We start from the raw sequence: 20425 nt of genomic DNA, 5'->3' as shown, positions 1-20425 counted from the left end.
AATGGAGGGTTTTGTTTGTTTGTTTTTTGTTTTTGTTTTTGTTTTGTTTTTTGGGGTTTTTTTTTTTGTTGTTGTTGGTTTTTTTTTTTTTTTGGATTTGGTTTTTTTCGAGACAGGGTTTCTCTCTATAGCCCTGGCTGTCCTGGAACTCACTCTGTAGACCAGGCTGGCCTCGAATTCAGAAATTCCCCTGCCTCTGCCTCCCAAGTGCTAGGATTACAGGCGTGCGCCACCACGCCCGGCTAGCTTGTCAGCTTGTCACTTTTTAAGTGAAGTCACAGCCTTGGTTGTTTTTCTTGCTAGGATGAGGCTAGGGGTACAAATCATCAGTCTCTCTCTCTCTCTCTCTGTCTTTCTCTCTCTCTCTCTGTGTGTGTGTGTGTGTATGTGTGTTTGTGTGTGTGTGTAGCAGGTTTGAGATCAAGGGCACCATGCCCCCAGCACAAGCGTACCTCCAGTGATGGCCTCTTCAATGGAGGGGCAGAAGCCATGGTAGAAACCACACTCCCTGGCACACAGGGAAGACTGTCCTGCATCCTGGGAGAGGCCACCAATAAGGCTTCTGCTTCGGTGTCCTAGGCAAGATTCAGCTCCCAGGGCCATCTTTCCATCTGTAAAATGGGTTGGGACAGAGCAGGTAAGCACTGCTTGTTCACTCCCAACAGACCTGTGGGCTCCGCGTGGTTAGCAATAACGAAACACTCCCTTGTAATACTGTCTCTGGTTCTAGCACTTGAGGGACAACCTCCAGTTGACCACAGTGGCTCAGAGATGGAATGAGATGGCTAAAGCAATATGGTGGAAACATCCAGTAAAAGTGATAATCCCGCTTGGGCAGGCTAGCCACAGAGGACTTCAGGGAAGGAGAGCACCATAATGAGTCCTGGGAAATTCTCAAATACTAACAGGGTAGGAAAAGAAAGTGTGATAAACCGTGACGTGTGGAAGTGGGGTGAGATGGAGACCTAGGAGGGGCATGATTTGGGTTTTCTTCTTCCGAGACACCTCATCCATAGATTCAACCTCCAGGCCTCCTCCAGTACCGATGGTTTGGCGACTCACCCGGAACGAATGCCTGGGGGGTGGGGGTCTCGAGGTGACAGCTGCAGCTCCCCTGCCTCCCTTGCTTCACCACAGGCAGGGGGCTGAAGCCTCGGTTGACCTGACTTTTGCTGCGGGGCGGGGCGGGGCGAACTCCTCGGGCTCGGGCTGGAGGCCCGCAGTGCAGCCGCAGCGCCGGCCCCGCCCCCGCCCTCTCCGCCCTGCAGGCCGGCCGCAGCCCAGCGCCGATCCCGCCGGCCCGCTCGCTCGCCCGCTCGCCCGCCCGCGGCCGCGGAGCCAGGTGAGAGCGCCAGGCCCTGTCCCGCACGCGCCCTGCGCCCCAGGCCAGCGTGCTCGCGGATCTCTACCCTGGTGGCCGAGTGAGGCACTCAGGAGGCTGCAGCGATCCCAGTCCTTGCTACTGCTCCCCAGCACCCCTTTCAGCTCCCTGGAGCCCTCCCTACCCTGGGCTGGTCATTCGGTTGGCTGCTACGAGAGAGCCGCAAAGAAGCCGGTAAGGATGCTGGAGAAGGTTTCCCAGCCCGAGGAAATTGCACGTGCCAAAGCAGGGAGAGTGGACCGGAGGTTGGCAGTAGGGCCATCGACAGGTGAATCACAGGCTGAGGCGCCCCGAGGCAGCAGGCTATACCCCCCCCCCCACGCCACTGAGGCCTAGGATAAGTTGGGGGTTGGGGGTTGTGGGGAAGACCTCTCACTCAACACTCACCAGAAGCATGGAAAAAGAAACAAGCTTCTTGCTGGCCTGCACCCAGGGGGGTCCCGGAGCCATGCGGGACCCCGCGGAACCTCTGTGAGGTGGGGGTAACTCAGAACCTGCTTCAGCTTGCTGGAGTTCCTGGGACACGGATACAAACTCCTAAAGTGGAGTGTGCAGCGGGGCAGTGTTAGAACTTTTCTGGGCAACAAAAGACAGAGAGGTCTCTGCACACAGGCCCAAGAAACTTTGTTCTTTGAGTTGGAATCACTGGCTCTAAGCTGGCCTAGCACATCATAGGTGGAAGGCATGGTCTCCACCAAAACTCCCACTAAGTCCCAGGCCCCAAGAATAAACTCCCGGGAAGGGATGGACCCCAGATCCAAAAGCCAGTCTGTCTGTAGGATCTCGGCCCTAACAGGTAAGGGCTGAAACCAGGCCGGAAGGAGGTGGGCAAGGCCGAGAGGTGGGCGAAACCGGGAACCCCGAAAGGGTTCTCTATTCCCTGGAACGGGCTAGGGGCTAGACGGGCAGTTAGCAACCGAGTTTTGTAGACGTGCCCTGGAGACAAGGGGAGAAACGCACACCCACAGCTCGGTTCCTCCTCACCTGGAATTTTCAGCGAAGGTCAGGAGCTAGCAGTGGCTGGCCCTTTCCCACTCTGTCCTTCCTTCTTGGCATCTGGCCCTTTCCTGGGGTCTGGACTAACCTAGTGATTCCCAGCGCCAGCAGTGGGCTTTGGGAAGAACTTCCAGGTGAACCAGAGCCGACTGTTGGGTAGAATTCAGACAGATCAGCTGTAAACAGGGTAGTTACACCTTTGTCCTGAGCCTTCCAAAGTCCACACCTTCTAGAAGGCCCACCGATGGCCCCGAGGACACAGGGCTGCAGTGATCTGTTTATCAGGCAGTCTTGCTCTCCAGTTTGGAGCCTTAGAGTGATCTGGGGACCTCCCAAGGCCTTGCTCATCTTTGGATTTATTAGGGTGAGGAGCAGGGGAGACCACACAGATGTCCCTCACTGCTGCTTGACCTTGAGGAGACCTTGGGCCCCAGCCTTTCTATCTTCTGTGGGGCATGACCTTGGCTCTGCACAGCCAGCCGAAGCGATGGGAGAACTTATGGCTGCTGGGCATGGGGCAGAGGCAGAGCTGTGTGGTTGGTTTCCCTCTTCCCCCAACCCCATCAGTCCTGGGCTGGCTGCCCGATCTTTTCCCCACAGAGCTAGGTTTCCCTGGGGACCAGTGGCTTGGCCTAGCCCCACACCCACAGCCCCCTCCTGGCCACAACTCATGCTAGAAGGAGGGCTGGACCCTCCTGGGCCCTGGCCCTCCCTGCCCTGCTGACCAAGGCCCAGTAGTCTCTCTTCATTGCTGGGCTGGGAGCAAGGAGCAGTGACTCCCACGGAGGGAGGTAGGTGACTAGAGCTTGCTAGTCAGGGTGGTGGCCAAGGCTGGGCTGGGACCCCTGTCACTCTCAGTGGATTCTGGGGACTCTGGTTGTCAGGGTTTGCTGTAGACTTAGTGGTCTTACCTAGGGAAATGGAGAGTCCCAGGGTCCCCAGACTTGTGGGTTTTAGAAAGGGGAGATCTGGGGCCAGGTCTCTGCAGTCGCAGGCTCATGGGCAGTGGCAGACACTAGAGCACAGAGGGTCTCCAGCAATGCATGCAGTAAGGGGAGCGTGAGGTTCCTGTACCTGGAAGCCTCAGAGAGCGACAGATGCTATCGAGAGTACCCGACAAGTTCTGAGCGCCATGTAAGACTCTTCCAGGGTCCCCTGCATCAGTGCTAGGACCCAACATCCTGTCCGCCCTGCAGGTCCTACAGCCGGCATGGCAGCTCCGGCATCTCTGAGGGCCACGAGGGCTCCAGTCCTGAAGGGCACATCCTAGACCTCGGACAGCTGGACAGCCTGCCATCCGCTCCCACCAGCCAAGCCAGATCCCAGGCCGCCACTCACCATGGGAGGCTGCTTCTCCAAGCCCAAGCCAGGTACCTCCCCTCCTCTGACAGCCTCCCCCTCCCTCTGCACTTCACCAACCTCCAAAGTAGGTCAGGCTAGGCAGAGCCCAGAATGTTAATGCACTGCAGGCAGGAGGGGTGAGAACCTAGGATGGCTCTCCTGGCCTCCCTTCCTGTGGCAGCCCCCGCCCCGTAGCAGCCCCCCTGTAGCAGCCCCCCTTGTAGCAGCCCTTCCTGTAGCAGCCCCTCTCTATTTGGGACTTTGGGTGTTAGTGGTGGGGATAGCAGCCGATTCTGCTTAGAAAGTTGAGTCTGGAAGGTTCCTCCTATGTTGCGTTGGGCTAGGGGCTACTTCCTCCATTCTGGAGAAGAGAGGCTTCGGGCACCTTCTTAGTCACAGTGTAACCTCCTTGAGTCTCAGTTTCCCTCTCTATAGAATGGAGCTGCTCTCTTAGGGTAGCTGCAGGGTTTGGTGGGCAGGTTCCTACTCTTCTCATCCTGTGTTATAACAGGAGTCATCTTGGCTTCTCTAGACCTCATCTCCTGGTTTGTGTTTGTTTGGGTTTTTGTTTTTTGAGACCGGGTTTCACTATATAGACCGGACTGGGCTCATGCTCACAAAGATCTTCCTGCCCGTGCCTTGCGAGTGCTAGGATTAAAGGCATGCACTGCCCTTCTGTCTTCTCCACTTATATAGGAAATCCTGGGCCTTCCTATCCTAGAAACCCCACGGGGTAGGGTCACTCCCAGGCGCTGCAGTACTTGGGGTCTGCCCTGCTGTGGGACTCATGCCGTTGGGTTTCTCCCCAAGTCTACACATTCCTTCTACCGTAGTAGTCAACACCCAGGAAGCTGTAGCCATGCCAGGGATGCAGAAACTAGGACCTCAGAGCTCAGTGAGTGCTCGCCCAACCCCGCCTGCCCTGGCTGGCTCGCCCGGCCAGCTAGCTCAGCTCTCCTTACCTGATACCTTCAGCTCAGTTACCCCGGGACTCAGAAGACTTTTCTTTCTTCCTTGGGTCTGAGGTCGGACTCCGGGGAGGAAGCAGAGCGATGACCCATGGGCAGTACTGGTGGGGATTGCCCTTCCTCGCCTGAGTCTGTGCCCGGTCCTACAGCCTCTGCCAAAGGAGCCTACTGTCTTTGTCTCAGTCTGTCCATGGAGTGGACAGGGATGTGCCTGCAAGACTGAACGGGAGTCCCGTACTGGGCACCTGTGGGACTACTTGGCTGGCAGGACGCCATGAGAACAAGATGCCATTTACAGTTTCTTTTAAATAACCTCAGCGAGCTGCCCTAACCAGGAACCCCTGACTCCAGCACTTCAAATGTGGAGCTAGCCATTACCCCCGACCCAGCCTTGTCTGTTTGTTTGCATTTGTAATTTTTTTAAAGATAAGATCTCTTCTAGCCCAGGCTAGCCTCAAACTCGTTATGGAGTTGAGGATGATCTTGAACATACCATCCTCCTACCCCACTTCATTAATTCTGGAACTACAGAAGTGTATGATTATGATTACTTTACTTAGTGTTGGGAATAGAACCCAAAGCTTTGGGAATGCCAGGCAAACATTCTTCCAGTTATGATGTTTATTTTATTTTATTTTATTTTATTTTATTTTATTTTATTTTATTTTATTTGGCTTTTCCGAGACAGGGTTTCTCTGTGTAGCCCTGGCTGTCCTGGAACTCACTCTGTAGACCAGGCTGGCCTCGAACTCAGAAATCCGCCTGCCTCTGCCTCCCAGAGTGCTGGGATTACAGGCATGCGCCACCACCGCCTGGCTGATGTTTATTTTTAAAAATTTGTTTAAGGATTTTTTTAATGTATGTGAGTACATCGTTGCTCTCCTTGGACACACCAGAAGAGGGCATCAGACCCCATTACAGATGGGTGTGAGACGCCATGTGGTTGCTGGGAATTGAACTCAGAACTTTTGGAAGAGTAGTCAGTGCTCTTAACTGCTGAGCCATCTCTCAAGCCCTGGTTTTTACATTTTATTTTTATTATTTAAGTTGTGTGTGTGTGTGCGTGTGTGTGTGTGTGTGTGTGCGCGTGCGCGCGCGCGCACGCGCGTGTGCGTGTGCGTGTGTGTGTGTGTGAATGCAGGTACACATAGAGGTCAGTAGAGACAGATGCCTTTGGACTAAGGTTGCGGGCTGGTGTGTGTGTGTGTGTGTGTGTGTGTGTGTGTGAATGCAGGTGCACGTGGAGGTCAGTAAAGACAGATGCCTTTGGACTAAGGTTACAGGCTGGTGTGTGTGTGTGTGTGTGTGTGTGTGTGTGTGAATGCAGGTACACATGGAGGTCAGTAGGGACAGACGCCTTTGGACTAAGGTTACAGGCTGGTGTGTGTGTGTGTGTGTGTGTGTGTGTGTGTGTGTGTGTGAATGCAGGTACACATGGAGGTCAGTAGGGACAGACGCCTTTGGACTAAGGTTACAGGCTGGTGTGTGTGTGTGTGTGTGTGTGTGAATGCAGGTACACATAGAGGTCAGTAGAGACAGATGCCTTTGGACTAAGGTTGCAGGCTGGTGTGTGTGTGTGTGTGTGTGTGTGTGTGTGTGTGTGAATGCAGGTACACATAGAGGTCAGTAGAAACAGACACCTTTGGACTAAGGTTACAGGCTGGTGTGTGTGTGTGCACGTGTGCGTGTGTGTGTGTGGTGTGTGTGTGTGTGTGTGTGTGTGTGTGTGTGAATGCAGGTGCACATGGAGGTCAGTAGGGACAGACGCCTTTGGACTAAGGTTGCGGGCTCTTGTGAGCCACCTGGGTGCTGGAACTCAAACTTGGGTCCCCTGGAAAAGCAGCATGTGCTCCAGCACTGGCTTGGTTTTGTTTTTTGTTTGTTTGCTTGTTTTTTATTTTTATTTTATAAAAATGAGCATTTCGCCTTCATGTATGTAAATGCATAGCATCTGTGCAGTGACTGGAGAGGCCAGAAGAACTCATCTGAGCTCCTGAGCCTGCAGTTACAGATGGCTAATGTAATGTAAGCCACGGAGTGGGTGCTGGGAACCAAACTGGGATCCCTGAAAAAGCAACAAATACCTGTGACCTCTGTGCTGTCCTCACCCCACCCCTTTCATCAAAAGAGAGTTTACTGCATAGCCCTAAATGACCTAGAACTCACTCCATAGACAAGGCTGGTCTTGAATGTGCCGTGAGCCTCCCATGTGCTGGGATTACAGGCCTGAGCCATTGTGGCCAGTTTATGTTTTTAAAAGTTTGTGGTTTAAGGGATGAGAGGTTTGTTTTGGCTTACAATTTGAGGGGACACATTCTGTCATGGTGACGGCCTGGCCGCGACAGCTTTCTGGTGGTGAGAACATTCAACAGCTGCTTGCTTCTCCCTTCCTCACACTCCAGGAACTTACGGTTCTGCTCTGGTTGGCCTCAGTGTGGCTGGCTATTTTACTGTTCAGAGACGTTCAGCATTGGGCGGCTCTTTAACCTCTTAGTGGTGTGGCCGGGGCGGATGTCCTCGCTCTGGTCCTCCGTGTCCTCGCGGAGTGTGGGGTGGCTAGCCTGCCTCTGACCCTGGCATGCAGGAGCACTTGCAGCTGTGGTTTCTTTCTTCCTTTCTGAGGTGTGTTCTGTGTTGCAGCCCAGGCTCAGGCTCCAGTGGGGAGCGACGCTCCGGAAGTCCAGGATGTAGGTAGAAGAGTGAGGCATGAGCCCTGAGCAGAGGTCAGCAGGGCCCATGAAGAGAGCAGAGCAAACAGAGACCTGTGCGGAAACCCTCCCCTATCTCTGCTGCTCTTCGTGGTTGTGTCTTAGTGATATCAGCATTTGCCTCCCAAGTCCCTGCTGTCTTGTTCTTGAGACAGGGTTTGCTGTCTAGTTCTGGCTGGCCTGGAACTTGTTTTGTAGACCAGGCTGGCTTTGAAGTCGCAGACCTGCCAGCCTCTGTCACTGATTGCTGGGATTAAAGGCATGCACCATCATTCCTGACAGTTCTTTTTTTCCCTAAGACTTTCAGCCAGTTGCTTACTTGTGTCAGAACTGGTAGAAGTAACTGAGAAAATGGCTCAGTAAATATGGCACCCACCACAAAAACCTCAGGATACCCAGAACCCACATGAAAAGTCAGGTGTGCTGGTGTGCACCTGTAACCCAGTACTGGGGTGGGAAGAGAGACGTAGTGTAGCCAAGTAGCCAATCACTGAGGTCTAGATCCCCTGGGAGAGTTCCTGTCTATAAAACAGAGTTGGGGGGGAGAGGTGGAAAGTGATGAAGGCTTCTGACACCAACTACTGGGTATTCACGTGCACTTACAGATATGTGTGTATACCCCTCCAAAACATGTGCGTTCACACACGCACAGACACACACACACACACACATACACACATACACACACACAGACATTCCTACCCCCATCTTAAATGCCCAGCCACATACTATTAAAAAACAACAAACAACCTAATAGAAAGTATAATTCTCTTGATCTGGCCATTTGTCTGCCTTGTATTAGGCGTTTGCTCTTTACCATGTCTGCCAGTAAGTTCAGAGCTAGCTGATAAATGCCTTACCAGGGCTAAGATATGCTCAGCAGTTAGAATGACCACTGAAGATGGCAGAGTTACTCTGTTTAATCCCTAGCACCAAAACCAAACCACACACACACACACACACACACACACACACACAATCCCAAACCTCTATTGTAGTTTCCACAATAGAGCTTTTGCTCCAGTTACATGCATGATCAGCAAATAGGCAGATGCCTGTCCCCTTTTTGAGGCAGGGTCTCACATGATAACCCAGGCTGGCATGGGATTCACAATGAAGCCCAGGCTAACCCTGAGTCCATGGCAGTTCTCTACCTCAGTCCCCCTAGTGCTACAGTTACAGGGGTCAGTCACTACTCCGGACAGTGTGGTCCTTGCCTTTGAAGCTGAGGATGGAACCCAGGACCCTGCGGTACTAAGTGTGACCCGTCAGTTGTCTCTACCATAGCCTGTTCTTATTTTGTGACTAAGGCATCTTGAGGCCCAAGAGGCAGCGACAGTGACTGTGCGGCTGACGGGACCATGGAACTGGGTTGACCTGGCTCTGTGGGTAAGCAGGGTCCTCCTCCAAGCCATCCTTCTGCTCCTGACTTAATGGCTGTGCAGGAGAACACCAGTGAGCTCGCCTGGAGCCTTCTGCAAGTGTGCAGAGAACAGCAGCCTGACTGGAGGCTCCCTGGCTCCCTGCCAGGCTGTTCCTCGGACTCCCACAGCTCTCACCGCACAGCTCTCACCGCGAGAGCAGCTGAGCCGGACATATTTTTCTTCTTAATTCTTCCAAACACATTCTAACACCATTACATAAGGTGTGTTAGTTGGAGTCCCTACCCCCACATGGCGGCCCCCACAGTGCGGCCTCCACTTGCGGCTGCATGCTCTTATGTCCTGGTCACCAGGCCCAGTCAAGGGGCTGCCCTTTGCCTTTCTCCCCCGCAGTGCCTAGGCCTGAGGAGAAGGCTGGGATGCCGGCATAAGGAGGGGAACTTGGCCCAGCATGCAAGGATCAAGAACCCATGCTGGTCCCACAAAGTCAGAGGGCACCACCATGGGAACTGGACCTGAGCTGGTGGGCTCCCACTGTGGGGGGGATGGGAGTCAGGGCAGCAACCCAGCAGCCAGGTTAACCCTTTTATTCTTTGTTTCTGGGGTGTCAGGTCTGAGGTGAAGGGGTTCAGAGGTAAAAGCAGGAGAGAGGCTTTGATGCCTGGGGTCATGGAGAGAGCCACCTGCTCCCAGGGTAGCCCATGCTGTGCCAGAGCCTAGTTTCCTCCTCCTGGTCTCCTCCCTACTGTAGCAGCCCAGGAGACTGGATTACAGCTGCTCAGAATTCTGTTTATTGTTCCCTTCTAATTAAAAAAGAAAAGAAAAAAGAAACCAGGAATGTTTTGGGGATTTGGGGAAATGCAGAAAAGTTCAAGGAAGGAAACGCGGGTCTCTAGCTACCTACTCCTGCTGTCCTGGAGCAGCCCCAGGCTCAGTGCCCAGCCTCTGTGTGCAGCCATGGCTCTGCTCCTCTGTGCTGCGCATAAGCACAAATCCTTCGCGTTCTCACTGTCAGGGTGCAGACCCCGTGCACAGAGAGGTGCACACCGGGCTTGGTAAATGCTGAAGGAATCCCAAGCTGATGGATGTAGCTATGTTAAGAACTTGAAAGCTGAGAGGTGGTAGTGCATGCTTTTAATCCTAGCACTTGGAAGGGAGATGCAGGTTGATCTCTAAGTTCAAGGCCGGCCTGGTGTACACACAAGTTGGAGGGCAGCCAGGGGCTACACAGAGAAACCCTGTTTCAATAAACCAATAGATAGATAGATAGATAGATAGATAGATAGATAGATAGATAAAAAGAAGTTGTTGAAATTAGGGGTTGGAATGATGGCTGCTCTTCTAGAGGAACCAGGTTCGATTCCCAGGACCCACATGGCAGCTGGTAACTGTTTATAACTCCATGTCTAGGAAATCTATTGTTCTCTTCTGGTTTCTGTGGACACCAGGCACACACAGTACCCAGATATGCATCAGGCAAAACATTTACATACATAAAGTAATTCTTTTTTTGTAATTTTTTTGTTTGTTTTGTTTTGGTTTTTCGAAACAGGGTTTCTCTGTGTAGCCCTGGCTGTCCTGGAACTCACTCTGTAGACCAGGCTGGCCTCGAACTCAGAAATCCACCGGCCTCTGCCTCCCAAGTGCTGGAATTACAGGCGTGCGCCACCACGCCCGGCTCCTAAAGTAATTCTTAAAAATTTATATATAAAGGGCTGGAGAGATGACCCAGCAGTTAAGAGCACTGGTTGCTCTTCCAGAGGTCCTGAGTTTAATTCCCTGTACCCACATAGCAGATCACAACTGTCTATAACTATAGTTCCATGGGATCTGATACCCTCTTCTGGTACACTGATTTACATATAGACAAAATATGCACGTGCATAAATAAGTAATTTTTTTTTAGGAAAACACTTTGCAGTCCGGGTCCTCTATTTCTGGTTTGTCCATTAGGCCGTGAATTGGCCCGGCATGGCTCCAGCAGCTCAGGCTCCTTTCTGTAGTTCGCACCGTGTGCTCTGTGGGCGACGCAGGCTGGCGCTCCTGCTGAGCCCAGGTGCCCTCCGCTTTGGCCTCCTTCCGCTCCCCTCTCCCCCCCAGCCCCCCTTCCCTCTCGCCCCCCTTCCCTCTCGCCCCCCTCCCGCTCCAGGAAGCTGTCTCTGCTGAGTGCTTGATGTGCTCGGTCTGCACACGGATCCTCTTGGCCAGAATCTGCCCTAAACTCGCTTGTTTACAGTGATGCCCACGTCATGCTGGGTGACATCGTAGACTTCCGGTTTGCCGTGGTAACACTTACGGGGCATTCCCTTTTGAACAGTGCCCCTTCCCTTGATGTCTATGATATCACCCTTCTTGCAAATTTGCATGTATGTGGTCACAGGAACAACTCCACGTTTCCTAAAAGGCCTAGAGAACATGTACCGGGTGCCTATCCTCTTTCCCTTGTGTTCGTCATTTTGGCGAGTTACTGGAAGATGGCTGCTAAGTAATTACTATTTAGAGCTGGGCAGTGGTGGCGCACACCTTTAATCCCAGCACTTGGGAGGCAGAGGCAGGCGGATTTCTGAGTTCAAGACCAGCCTGGTCTACAGAGTGAGTTCTAGGACAGCCAGGGCTACACAGAGAAACCCTGTCTCGAAAAACCAAAACCAAAACCAAAAAGCCAAATTATTATTTAAAAATTGTGTAGATAAAGAAAACGTTGAAACTTTGTCCTGTGCTTTGCCTTCCTTCTTGTGGTACTGGGACACTGGTCCCAGGGTCGCCCATGCTAGGCCGTTCTGCCACTATGACATGCCCCGGCCTGAGTACATTTCCCCCTCAGGTTGGCTGCACACTCTTCCGTCCCTGAGGAGGACCTTACATTCCTGATCCTACTGCCTCGCCTCCCGAGTCAGGATCACGGGTGCACACTACTACTGTGCCTTTTGTGGTTTTTTAAAAATTTGATTTGTTTGCTGCTATTGCTCTTGCTGCAGTTCTGAGGATGGGCTAGCCTGTACTCACCTCAGCACTGGACCACTGAGCAACAAACAGTCGTTTTTTGTTTTGTTTTTAATTTTTAATTTTGAAAAACAACAACAACCTGTTCACACTGGAATGAATACCAGTGATGCAAGCGGTGCCTACCTGAGATCACACCGCCTGGAAAGCAGGGCAGGAGGGTCAGGAGGGCAAAGATGTCATCAGTTCTATATTGACTTTGAGGCTATAATAGTTCGACTACAAGAGACTGTTTAAAAACACACAAAACCCTCAAACAACAACAAAAACATTTAAAGCAAATGGGAAAGTTGCAAGGACATCCCACCCGACCCTGTTTGGTTTTTGATGTGGGTGTCACTTTATATTTTACGTCAGTCTAGGACTCCTGGGAGTCCTGTTCAGCCTCTGGAGTACTGAGATTATAGGTGTGAGCCACTGGCCCAATAGAACCGTGAACACCCTTCCGTTGCCCAGATTCACTGGCTGTCAACCGGGGTGTAAATGCGTTTCCAAGCAAGGACGTCACCTTCTGTCATTAGCCAGATGAGCTGGGCTGGCGTTCTTTCCTCCAGACTGGAAGAGCTGTGCTCTGTGACTCCCTTACTAACTTTATCATTGGAAAAAAATACAAGTTTCTGGTCTGGCTGTAGTTTGGTGGTGGAGTACTAGCCTGGCCTGAGGGAGGCCCTGGGTTCTTCAACAAGAAGAAAACACGCGAGAATGAATTGAAATCAAGCACCTGTTACTGGTCTCTGCTTGGCCTGTGGGGTGGGAACAGGGCCGGTTTAGCTAGGGGCTCACGGCTGCTCTGTCCACAGTGGAGCTCAAGATCGAAGTGGTGCTGCCTGAGAAAGAGCGGGGCAAGGAGGAGCTGTCAGCCAGCGGAAAGGGCAGCCCCCGGGGTTACCAGGGCAACGGTACAGCGCGCCACTTCCACGCTGAGGAGCGGCTGCCCACCCCACAACCCTATCCCAGCCCTCAGGACTGTGTGGAGGCTACCGTCTGTCATGTCAAGGACCTCGAGAATGGCCAGTGGGTGCTGGGCTGCAGTGGTGGCAGGACCTGAGGTGGGGGGCACGGGAGAGGCCACGTGAGGGTGAGGGGCTGGGCTGAGGCAGTGGTGTGGAATGGCCGGCAGCTCTCGGCTCCCTGAGTGCTAAGCTTCCCTGAGTGCTAAGCTTCGTGTTTCAGCTGCTCTGGCCTTCCCAAATATTGGGCCCTGGGAGGCGGTGCTTGCCAGAGGACCGGGCCAGCTTCTGCTTGGTCTCTGAGCCCTGCCCCTCCCCAGGATGCGGGAGGTGGAGCTGGGCTGGGGTAAGGCGCTGCTGGTGAAGGACAACGGGGAGCTCCACGCCCTGGGCCACAAGTGTCCTCACTATGGCGCGCCCCTGGTGAAAGGTAAGGAAGGCAGCGGGAGGTATGCACGGGAGGTGGGGTATGCCAGCCGTGCCTTTATAGGGATTCCTTCCGGAAGGCCGGGGCTTTCAGCCTTCTGTGATGGCACCTGGGTTGGAGAGCGGTCCAGCAGGGTGCAGTGCCAGGCGCCCTAGAGTGCAGTCTCTGGGCATGGCTCTAGCCTAGCACTCATTCATCTCTCCTAGGTGTACTGTCCCGGGGACGCGTGCGCTGCCCCTGGCATGGTGCCTGCTTCAACATTAGTACTGGGGACCTAGAGGACTTCCCAGGCCTGGACAGTCTGCACAAGTTCCAGGTAGGCCTGGGGAAGTGGCATGGTGGGGCCTGTGTTGTGGAGTCAGAGACTGAAGCGTCTCAAAGTTTGATGCTGATGCTGCCCTCTCAGGTGAAGATTGAGAAGGAGAAGGTGACCATTCGAGCAAGCAAGCAGGTACGGGGCACTCGGTCACCAAGTCCCAGCTTTAAGAGGAAGGGTGTTGAACAGGCCGGGAGGGTATCTGGGCTGGAGAAGAGCATGTAGAGAAGCCCTGTGGTGAAAGGGAGCCTGGCGTGGGAGGGGCGTGAGGGACTGTGGGAGGGGCGTGAGGGACTGTGGGAGGAGCGTGAGGGACTGTGGGAGGAGCGTGAGGGACTGTGGGAGGGGTGTGAGGGACTGTGGGAGGGGCGTGAGGGACTGTGGAGGGGCGTGGGGGACTGTAGGGTGGCGATGAAGCTGTGCCGGAGCCTCAGGATCCACGCCCCAGCTGCCCTTCCGCACTCTCAGGCCCTGCAGCTGCAGCGGAGGACAAAGATGATGGCCAAGTGTATCTCCCCGAGTGCTGGCCACAGCAGCAGCACCAATGTGCTCATAGTGGGTGCAGGTTGGTGTTGGGATCATGGAGGAAAGGGAGGCTGGGAGGGTGGGAGAGGCCTTGGCCTTGGACAGTCCTGTCCCTCAGGTGCTGCTGGGCTAGTGTGCGCAGAGACACTGAGGCAGGAGGGCTTCTCGGACCGGATCGTCCTTTGCACACTGGATCGACATCTGCCCTATGACCGGGCCAAGCTCAGCAAGGTAGGAATGGAACAGACTCCCTGCATCCTTATTCCCCCAGGTCCCTGTCCCCAGGCCCCGTCACATCCATGTAGAGCCTTGCCTGGCAGTGCTGGAGGCTCCACCTGACGTGCTCTCCAGTCTCGCAGGCCTGTCTATGGTGCTCTGAAGAGATGTGGGTTTGTTGATTTCAGATTCAGTGTGATGCAGGGTCCTCACCTTCCTTGGGGTCTGCATCCTCTATAGAACAATGAAATGTCAGGAGTGTAATACACATGCCTTTCATCTTAGCACTTGGGGTAGAGGCAGGTAGATCTCTGTGAGTTTGGTATACAATAGCTAGTTCCAGGCCAGCCAGAGCTATAAACAGAGACCCTGTCTCAAATAAATAAATAAATAAATAAATAAATAAATACATAAATAAATACATAAATAAATACATAAATAAATACATAAATAAATAAAATGAAATAGCCACCATCTCACCATCTGGCCCTGATTCATGACCATGTTCCTCAGTCCTTAGATGCACAACCTGAACAGCTGGCCCTGAGACCCAAGGAATTCTTCCGGGCCTATGGCATCGAGATGCTTACTGAGGCTCAGGTATGAGGAAAGGGAGGAGGGGGGAGACAGGGGATACAGTCAGTGAGAAAGTCTAAGGAAACGACAAGCCATGGGTGCCCTGGAGGCAGAATGGGTGCTTGGCCCTCTGTGTAGGCCTGGGGCCCAGCACTGAGCCTTCTTCCTGGCAGAGGGATAAGGGGGACAGTCTGATCCAGCTAAGACAAGGGAGCCTTGTGGGGCTTGAAAGTATATAAAGACAGCTTTGAAGGGTTGGGACTACTCTGAAGCTGCACCCAAGAGCCCTAAGATCGGGTTCTGGGGGTCTGTGGAACTCTAAAGTAAGCCACAGGCCCAAGCCTGTGCTGAGGTCTCCTGCTGCCCACGGGGGCTTGCAGGTGGTCACAGTGGATGTGAGAAATAAGAAGGTTGTGTTCAAGGACGGCTTCAAGCTAGAGTACAGCAGGCTGCTGCTGGCACCAGGAAGTAGGTGGGTAAAGGTTTGCCTGTGCCGGGCGGGCGTCAGGCCGCTGGGCCTCAGCCAGGGTGGGAGAGCCTCACCCATCCCACCGGATCTTAGCCCCAAGACCCTGACCTGCAAAGGGAAAGACGTAGAGAACGTGTTCACCATCCGCACGCCTGAGGATGCCAACCGCGTGCTGCGGCTGGCCCGGGGCCGCAATGCCGTTGTTGTGGGGGCAGGCTTTCTGGGTGAGTAGCTGCAGAGGTGGGTAGTGCTTAGCTACCATGGCCAGTCCTAGGGCGTGAGTCAGAGTGCCAGCCTTGCCACTCCCCCAACCACCCAGGGATGGAGGTCGCCGCTTATCTGACTGAGAAGGCTCACTCAGTATCTGTGGTAGAGCTGGAGGAGACACCCTTCCGGAGGTTCCTGGGGGAGCGTGTTGGTCGTGCACTTATGAAGGTGAGTCTGTTTCGATGCTTGGCCTCTAGATGCCCTGGTTGACTTGCCTGGCCCCAGGCCAGAGTCTTACCCCCTTTCCACATTCCTCCTTGCTTGTACAGATGTTTGAAAACAACCGGGTGAAGTTCTATATGCAGACAGAGGTGTCAGAGCTGCGGGCTCAAGAGGGCAAGGTAGGCTTTTCTCTGCTGCTGCTGTCTGTCTGTCTGTCTGTCTGTCTGTCTTTCCCTGTGCTTGGAAACTGTGCCCACTCGCTCACCCACTCCCTCCCTCCAGTTGCAGGAGGTAGTGCTGAAGAGCAGCAAAGTTCTGCGGGCAGATGTCTGCGTGGTGGGCATCGGTGAGTAGGTGGGCAAGCATTAGGGAACAGAACTGGTATGTGAGCCTCAGTTTCCACATTTGTACAATGGGACTCGAGTGGTACCCACTTCACAGGACCATTGTATACTGGGCTTAATCCAGGCCTCTCATGGAGCAGCTGATGCCCTCCATGATACCAGCTGATACATAGGACACAGACAAGTTTCTGATTGGCTCCTAGGCCAACTGACATACTAGTTTGGGGAGGAGCCAAGCTGGAAGGTGGCAGCACAGGGTTGGAGAAGCGGGGCTGTGGATGCCCATCAGGAGAGTTCTATAGCACTTATTGGGGAGACAGTTCCTGGGGCTAAATGGGGATCACAGAGCCTACGGATGGGCTTACGGGGGCAGGATGCAGGAAGTCTCCAGATGGGCATCCTACGGGTGATTAATCTGGAGCAGGCAGGTGCAGCAGGAATGGAGAGAGATGAGGCAGGAGAATGGCGGGACCAGGGTGTGGATGCATGGCTTCTGTCCTGTTAGGTGCGGTGCCTGCCACAGGCTTCCTGAGGCAGAGTGGCATTGGTCTGGATTCCCGAGGTTTCATCCCAGTCAACAAGGTGGGGCTGGAAGAAGTGGGGGGGGGGGATGGGAGGGCATGGCTAGCCGACCACATCAGCTCTTCTGGACCATCCACAGAGCCCTGCACCTCTCTCCACAGATGATGCAGACCAACGTCCCAGGAGTGTTTGCCGCAGGGGATGCTGTCACCTTTCCTCTTGCCTGGAGGAACAATCGGAAAGTGAACATCCCACACTGGCAGATGGCTCACGCCCAGGGTATGGCCAGCCCGAGGCGAGCTATGGGCTGAAGACTATCCCAGGGTCTTAGCCACCTTTAGGTCCATTCCCCAGTTATTGATCTGGGTTCTTAAGTGTAAGGGTTGGTGATTCAGCGAGCCTTCTCCAGGGTTCAGTCGGTGTACAGAGCGGCCTCTCTCCTGAGTCCCTCCGATCGGCTCTTTGCTACCCCCTCTCCTGTTTTGTTCTGCAGTCTATGTGATTGGTAAGAGGTTATTGGCCAGCAGCCGCCTCTGAGAGGGAGGAAGGGTTTATTTAGTATGCTAGCTTCTTACTCAGGGCCTGTCACTCTCAACGGCTAACTACCTCTGTGACTCGGTTGGGTTACTGTGGCTTTTGTGGCATTACCTCCCCCAACATTTGGAAGCCACCAGGTCTCCTGAGGTTGTGGACTATGCTCTCAATCCCTAAGATGCAGGCGCCAGTGTGCTAACCTCCTCAAGACCTTATAAAGGACCTCCGTATCTCTAGTCTTGGACAGGGATTTCTCCCACGTCTTACCTACCCTTTCTTCTTCCTTCGCCATTATCTGAAGGGCTGATGGTGGTGATATCTCCCGATTCCAGAATCTATTCAAATTCAAGCTTTAAAGCTGCTACTAGAGAATAAGATCCACTCCTTGGCCAAATATAATTAGGACTTAGGGCTCTCTGGAGATTCTTTGATGTATTCAACTGTAGCTTCAGAAGCAGTGAGAAGCCACCTGTGCTAACTCTTCGGGCCCCACACGTGCCTGCCATCTCTCCTGTCTGCCCCATTGTCTCCCCTCCTTACACCTGCTGTATCTGCTCAGTTGTCTGTGTACACACTTGTGAAGTAGCTCACAACCCCAGGAGACCTTTCAGATGTACAACACATCATTCAAGGAGGAGGAGTGTAAGTGGATCTCTGGGGGCCAAGCGTTTCCCCTCTGCATTAACTGCATCCAAAGGTGGGCTGTGGGCAGAGTGTGATCCCTTTTTTGGGAGGCCTAGGCAACAACCATACCTGTCAACGGTCCCTGGAGGGGGCTGAGGGCAGGCAGTGCTGGGCGCTGAGAGGAAGGATTGAGCACTTACCACCCTGGGTCTTTCAGGGCGGGTAGCAGCTCAGAACATGCTGGCACAGGAGGCCGAGATCAACACGGTACCCTATCTGTGGACTGCCATGTTTGGCAGGAGCCTGCGCTACGCTGGTAACTAAAAGCTTGTCTCGTGGGGATGGGGTCTGAAGGCACTTCAGGGTTAAGTGTGGGGGTTGGGTCCAGTAAGAACTAAGAACTGACACATAAGACCGGGCTTGGCTCAGGTGCGTACTGTTATCCCAGCAGTCCGGAGGCTAAAATGGGAAGACCAGGGATTGGAGACTAATGTGCATCTTAGGTGGTGGAGCTAGGAACTGCTTAGGAATAGAGGGTTGATGTGATAGCTCAGAGGGGAAATGTTCTTGCTGACAAGCTGAGGATCTGAGTTTGATTCCTAGAACCCACATAGTGGAAGGAGAAAAATCACCCCCTGCAAGTTGTCCTCTGACCTCCATACATGCATGTGTGCATACACATGAAATAAATAAATGTAATTTTTAAAAAAAGTTGGAGTAGTTCAAACCCCCCCCCCCAAAAAAAAAGTTGGAGTAGGATCCAGGCATGGTGGCACATGAATTTAGTCCCAGTACTTGAGAGCAAAATGGATCTCTGAGTTCAAGACCAGCCTGGTCAACAGAGTGAGTTTTAGGACAGCCAGGGCTATACAGAGAAACCTTAAACAAACAAGAGGGAGAGAAAGGGAAAGGTGAGGAGGGAGGTTGGCTGTTGAGACAGGAGTTAGAAGAGCAGGCTAGGGAGCCTGTGAAGACTGTCCCCTTCCCCATTCACACGGGCACCCTCCCACAGGCTACGGAGAAGGCTTCGATGATGTCATCATTCAGGGGGATCTGGAGGAGCTGAAGTTTGTGGCTTTTTATACCAAGTGAGAGCAATGGGGGTGATGGGAGCATGGAGCAGTGGGAGTGCTGTTGGGAATGGATAGTGTTAGCAGCGCGGCAGGCTCGGCTAAAAGGCAAGTGAATGGCGGGGTGGGTGGTGGGCAGGAGATGAGGAGGAGTAGCAACAGTGCTCTCAGGCATCAGACAATAGTGTCTTTCAGATATTTGAGGTAAGTATTGCCACTAAGGAAAGACAGACTGGTGTAGAAAAGCTGAAGCTAAGGCTGGGCCTATCCCTGAGCTGTGTCAAGGGTTTCCTTGGGCAGCTGACAGTGCTGGAACCAAATGGAGGGCTGGGTGCTCAGGACGTCTTGTTTCCTTGGACAAGAGCCTTCCCGGCATCCCAGATGGACCAAAAGGTGTTAGGTCTCAAGAAAGACCACTGCTACTAGTGATCCTGAGGCTGGGGCTCCTTCTCTCTATAGAGGTGACGAAGTGATTGCTGTGGCCAGCATGAACTACGATCCCATCGTATCCAAGGTGGCCGAGGTGCTGGCCTCGGGCCGAGCCATCCGGAAGCGGGAGGTGGAGTGAGTGCGGGTGTGGGAGGATTAGGGTGTGTGTGGGTGTCCTGGATCTATTAAAGCTACCGTCGCAGCCTGTTGCCCGCCCAGTCCTATAGAGCTCTTCTCGCTTTCAGTTCCCATGCTGCCTGGGTGAGATGGGGAGGAATTTGGTTTAGAAGTTGACAGGATATGATTGCAAAGGACCAGGTGTGTGGCCCAGAGAAGTCAGTGTTGGGGTTGGAGGCAATGTGGTTTGTGCTAAGCTTTGCAGAAGCTAGGTGGAGAGACACAGCAGGTGATGCTCTCAGATACGCCACGCAGAGAGGTGGGGTGGTTACATGACATCGGAAGCAGTGGACTGAGCTGTGACCTTCATCCCGGGTAGCTTAACATGTACAGAGAACTTCCCAGGCCTAGGGACAGGCCAGAGGGACTGAGGGGCTGATGGCTCTGTGTCAGGGTAAACCCTAGAGTGGCAGACTCAAGGGTGGATCTGATAAATGACATGCTTTCTTTGGCCTTCTGTTTTTCCCTCTTGCCTTCGGAAAGGTTGTTTATGCTGCATAGCAAGTACGTGCACTCTTCCTTGTTGACTGTTCTGAGCCTTTCTTCCCCAGCCCAGTAACTTACCCCTGCCTTGCCCATGCCCATTACCTACGGGGCACAAAGCTTTGACACAGATTAGTCCCTGCTGCTGTATTCAAGTCATTTGCTCATGCCTAATGTGGGGAACCTCTCCTCTCTGCCCTGACCCTCCCCCCTCACTCCTGCAGAACCGGAGACATGTCGTGGCTCACAGGGAAAGGGTGCTGAGCTCCCTGGTGGACTTGGGCAGGCCTCAGGCACCAAGGTCAGAGACCACGTCCTGGGGCAAGTGCCAATCTCCAGTTTCCCAGGATCCCTCAAGGTGGAACCTGAGTCCTCCAAGGCTTGCCTTCAACTGTCGCCTCGTCTCCAGAGAGGCTACTGCTGCCTCCAGAAGATGGTTCATTCCCAAGGCCTCAGCTGCCACTGACAGCTGGTTGTAGAGGCAGAACAGGCTCTGCCTCTGTTTCCTCTATTAGGACTGTTTTCCCAGCAAGCCCCTTCAACATTACCTTAAAA

At 53.5% G+C, this 20425-nt stretch overlaps 1 protein-coding gene across 1 annotated transcript; it reads left to right on the top strand.

Moving 5' to 3' along the window:
• Positions 1 to 1045: 1045 nt before the first annotated feature.
• Aifm3 (apoptosis inducing factor mitochondria associated 3) lies at positions 1046 to 20425 on the top strand. The gene is made up of 22 exons (XM_052158163.1): positions 1046 to 1626; positions 3574 to 3747; positions 8705 to 8783; positions 10730 to 10832; positions 12580 to 12793; positions 13050 to 13159; positions 13363 to 13472; positions 13563 to 13607; positions 13941 to 14037; positions 14116 to 14228; positions 14727 to 14813; positions 15170 to 15261; positions 15352 to 15482; positions 15578 to 15693; positions 15795 to 15866; positions 15970 to 16033; positions 16537 to 16613; positions 16715 to 16832; positions 17929 to 18027; positions 18724 to 18799; positions 19241 to 19345; positions 20095 to 20425. The coding sequence occupies exons 1-22, from the start codon at positions 1046 to 1048 to the stop codon at positions 20132 to 20134; spliced, it is 2703 nt and encodes a 900-aa protein (XP_052014123.1). The 3' UTR covers positions 20135 to 20425.

Source organism: Apodemus sylvaticus, chromosome 15, assembly GCF_947179515.1.
Source record: "Apodemus sylvaticus chromosome 15, mApoSyl1.1, whole genome shotgun sequence".
Taxonomy (NCBI): Eukaryota; Metazoa; Chordata; class Mammalia; order Rodentia; family Muridae; genus Apodemus; species Apodemus sylvaticus.
The sequence above is the reverse complement of the archived record's forward strand: the minus strand, read 5'-3'. Positions and strand labels throughout refer to the sequence as shown.

What these genes read in the sequence shown, in the direction of transcription:
- Aifm3 (XM_052158163.1), top strand. Translation starts at nt 1,046, where the DNA reads ATGGTTTGGCGACTCACCCGGAACGAATGCCTGGGGGGTGGGGGTCTC. An exon ending in AAGGACCTCGAGAATGGCCA is followed by an intron (nt 12,794 to 13,049) that starts GTGGGTGCTGGG and finishes GCCCCTCCCCAG; the next exon opens with GATGCGGGAGGTGGAGCTGG. An exon ending in TTGGTCGTGCACTTATGAAG is followed by an intron (nt 15,694 to 15,794) that starts GTGAGTCTGTTT and finishes TTGCTTGTACAG; the next exon opens with ATGTTTGAAAACAACCGGGT.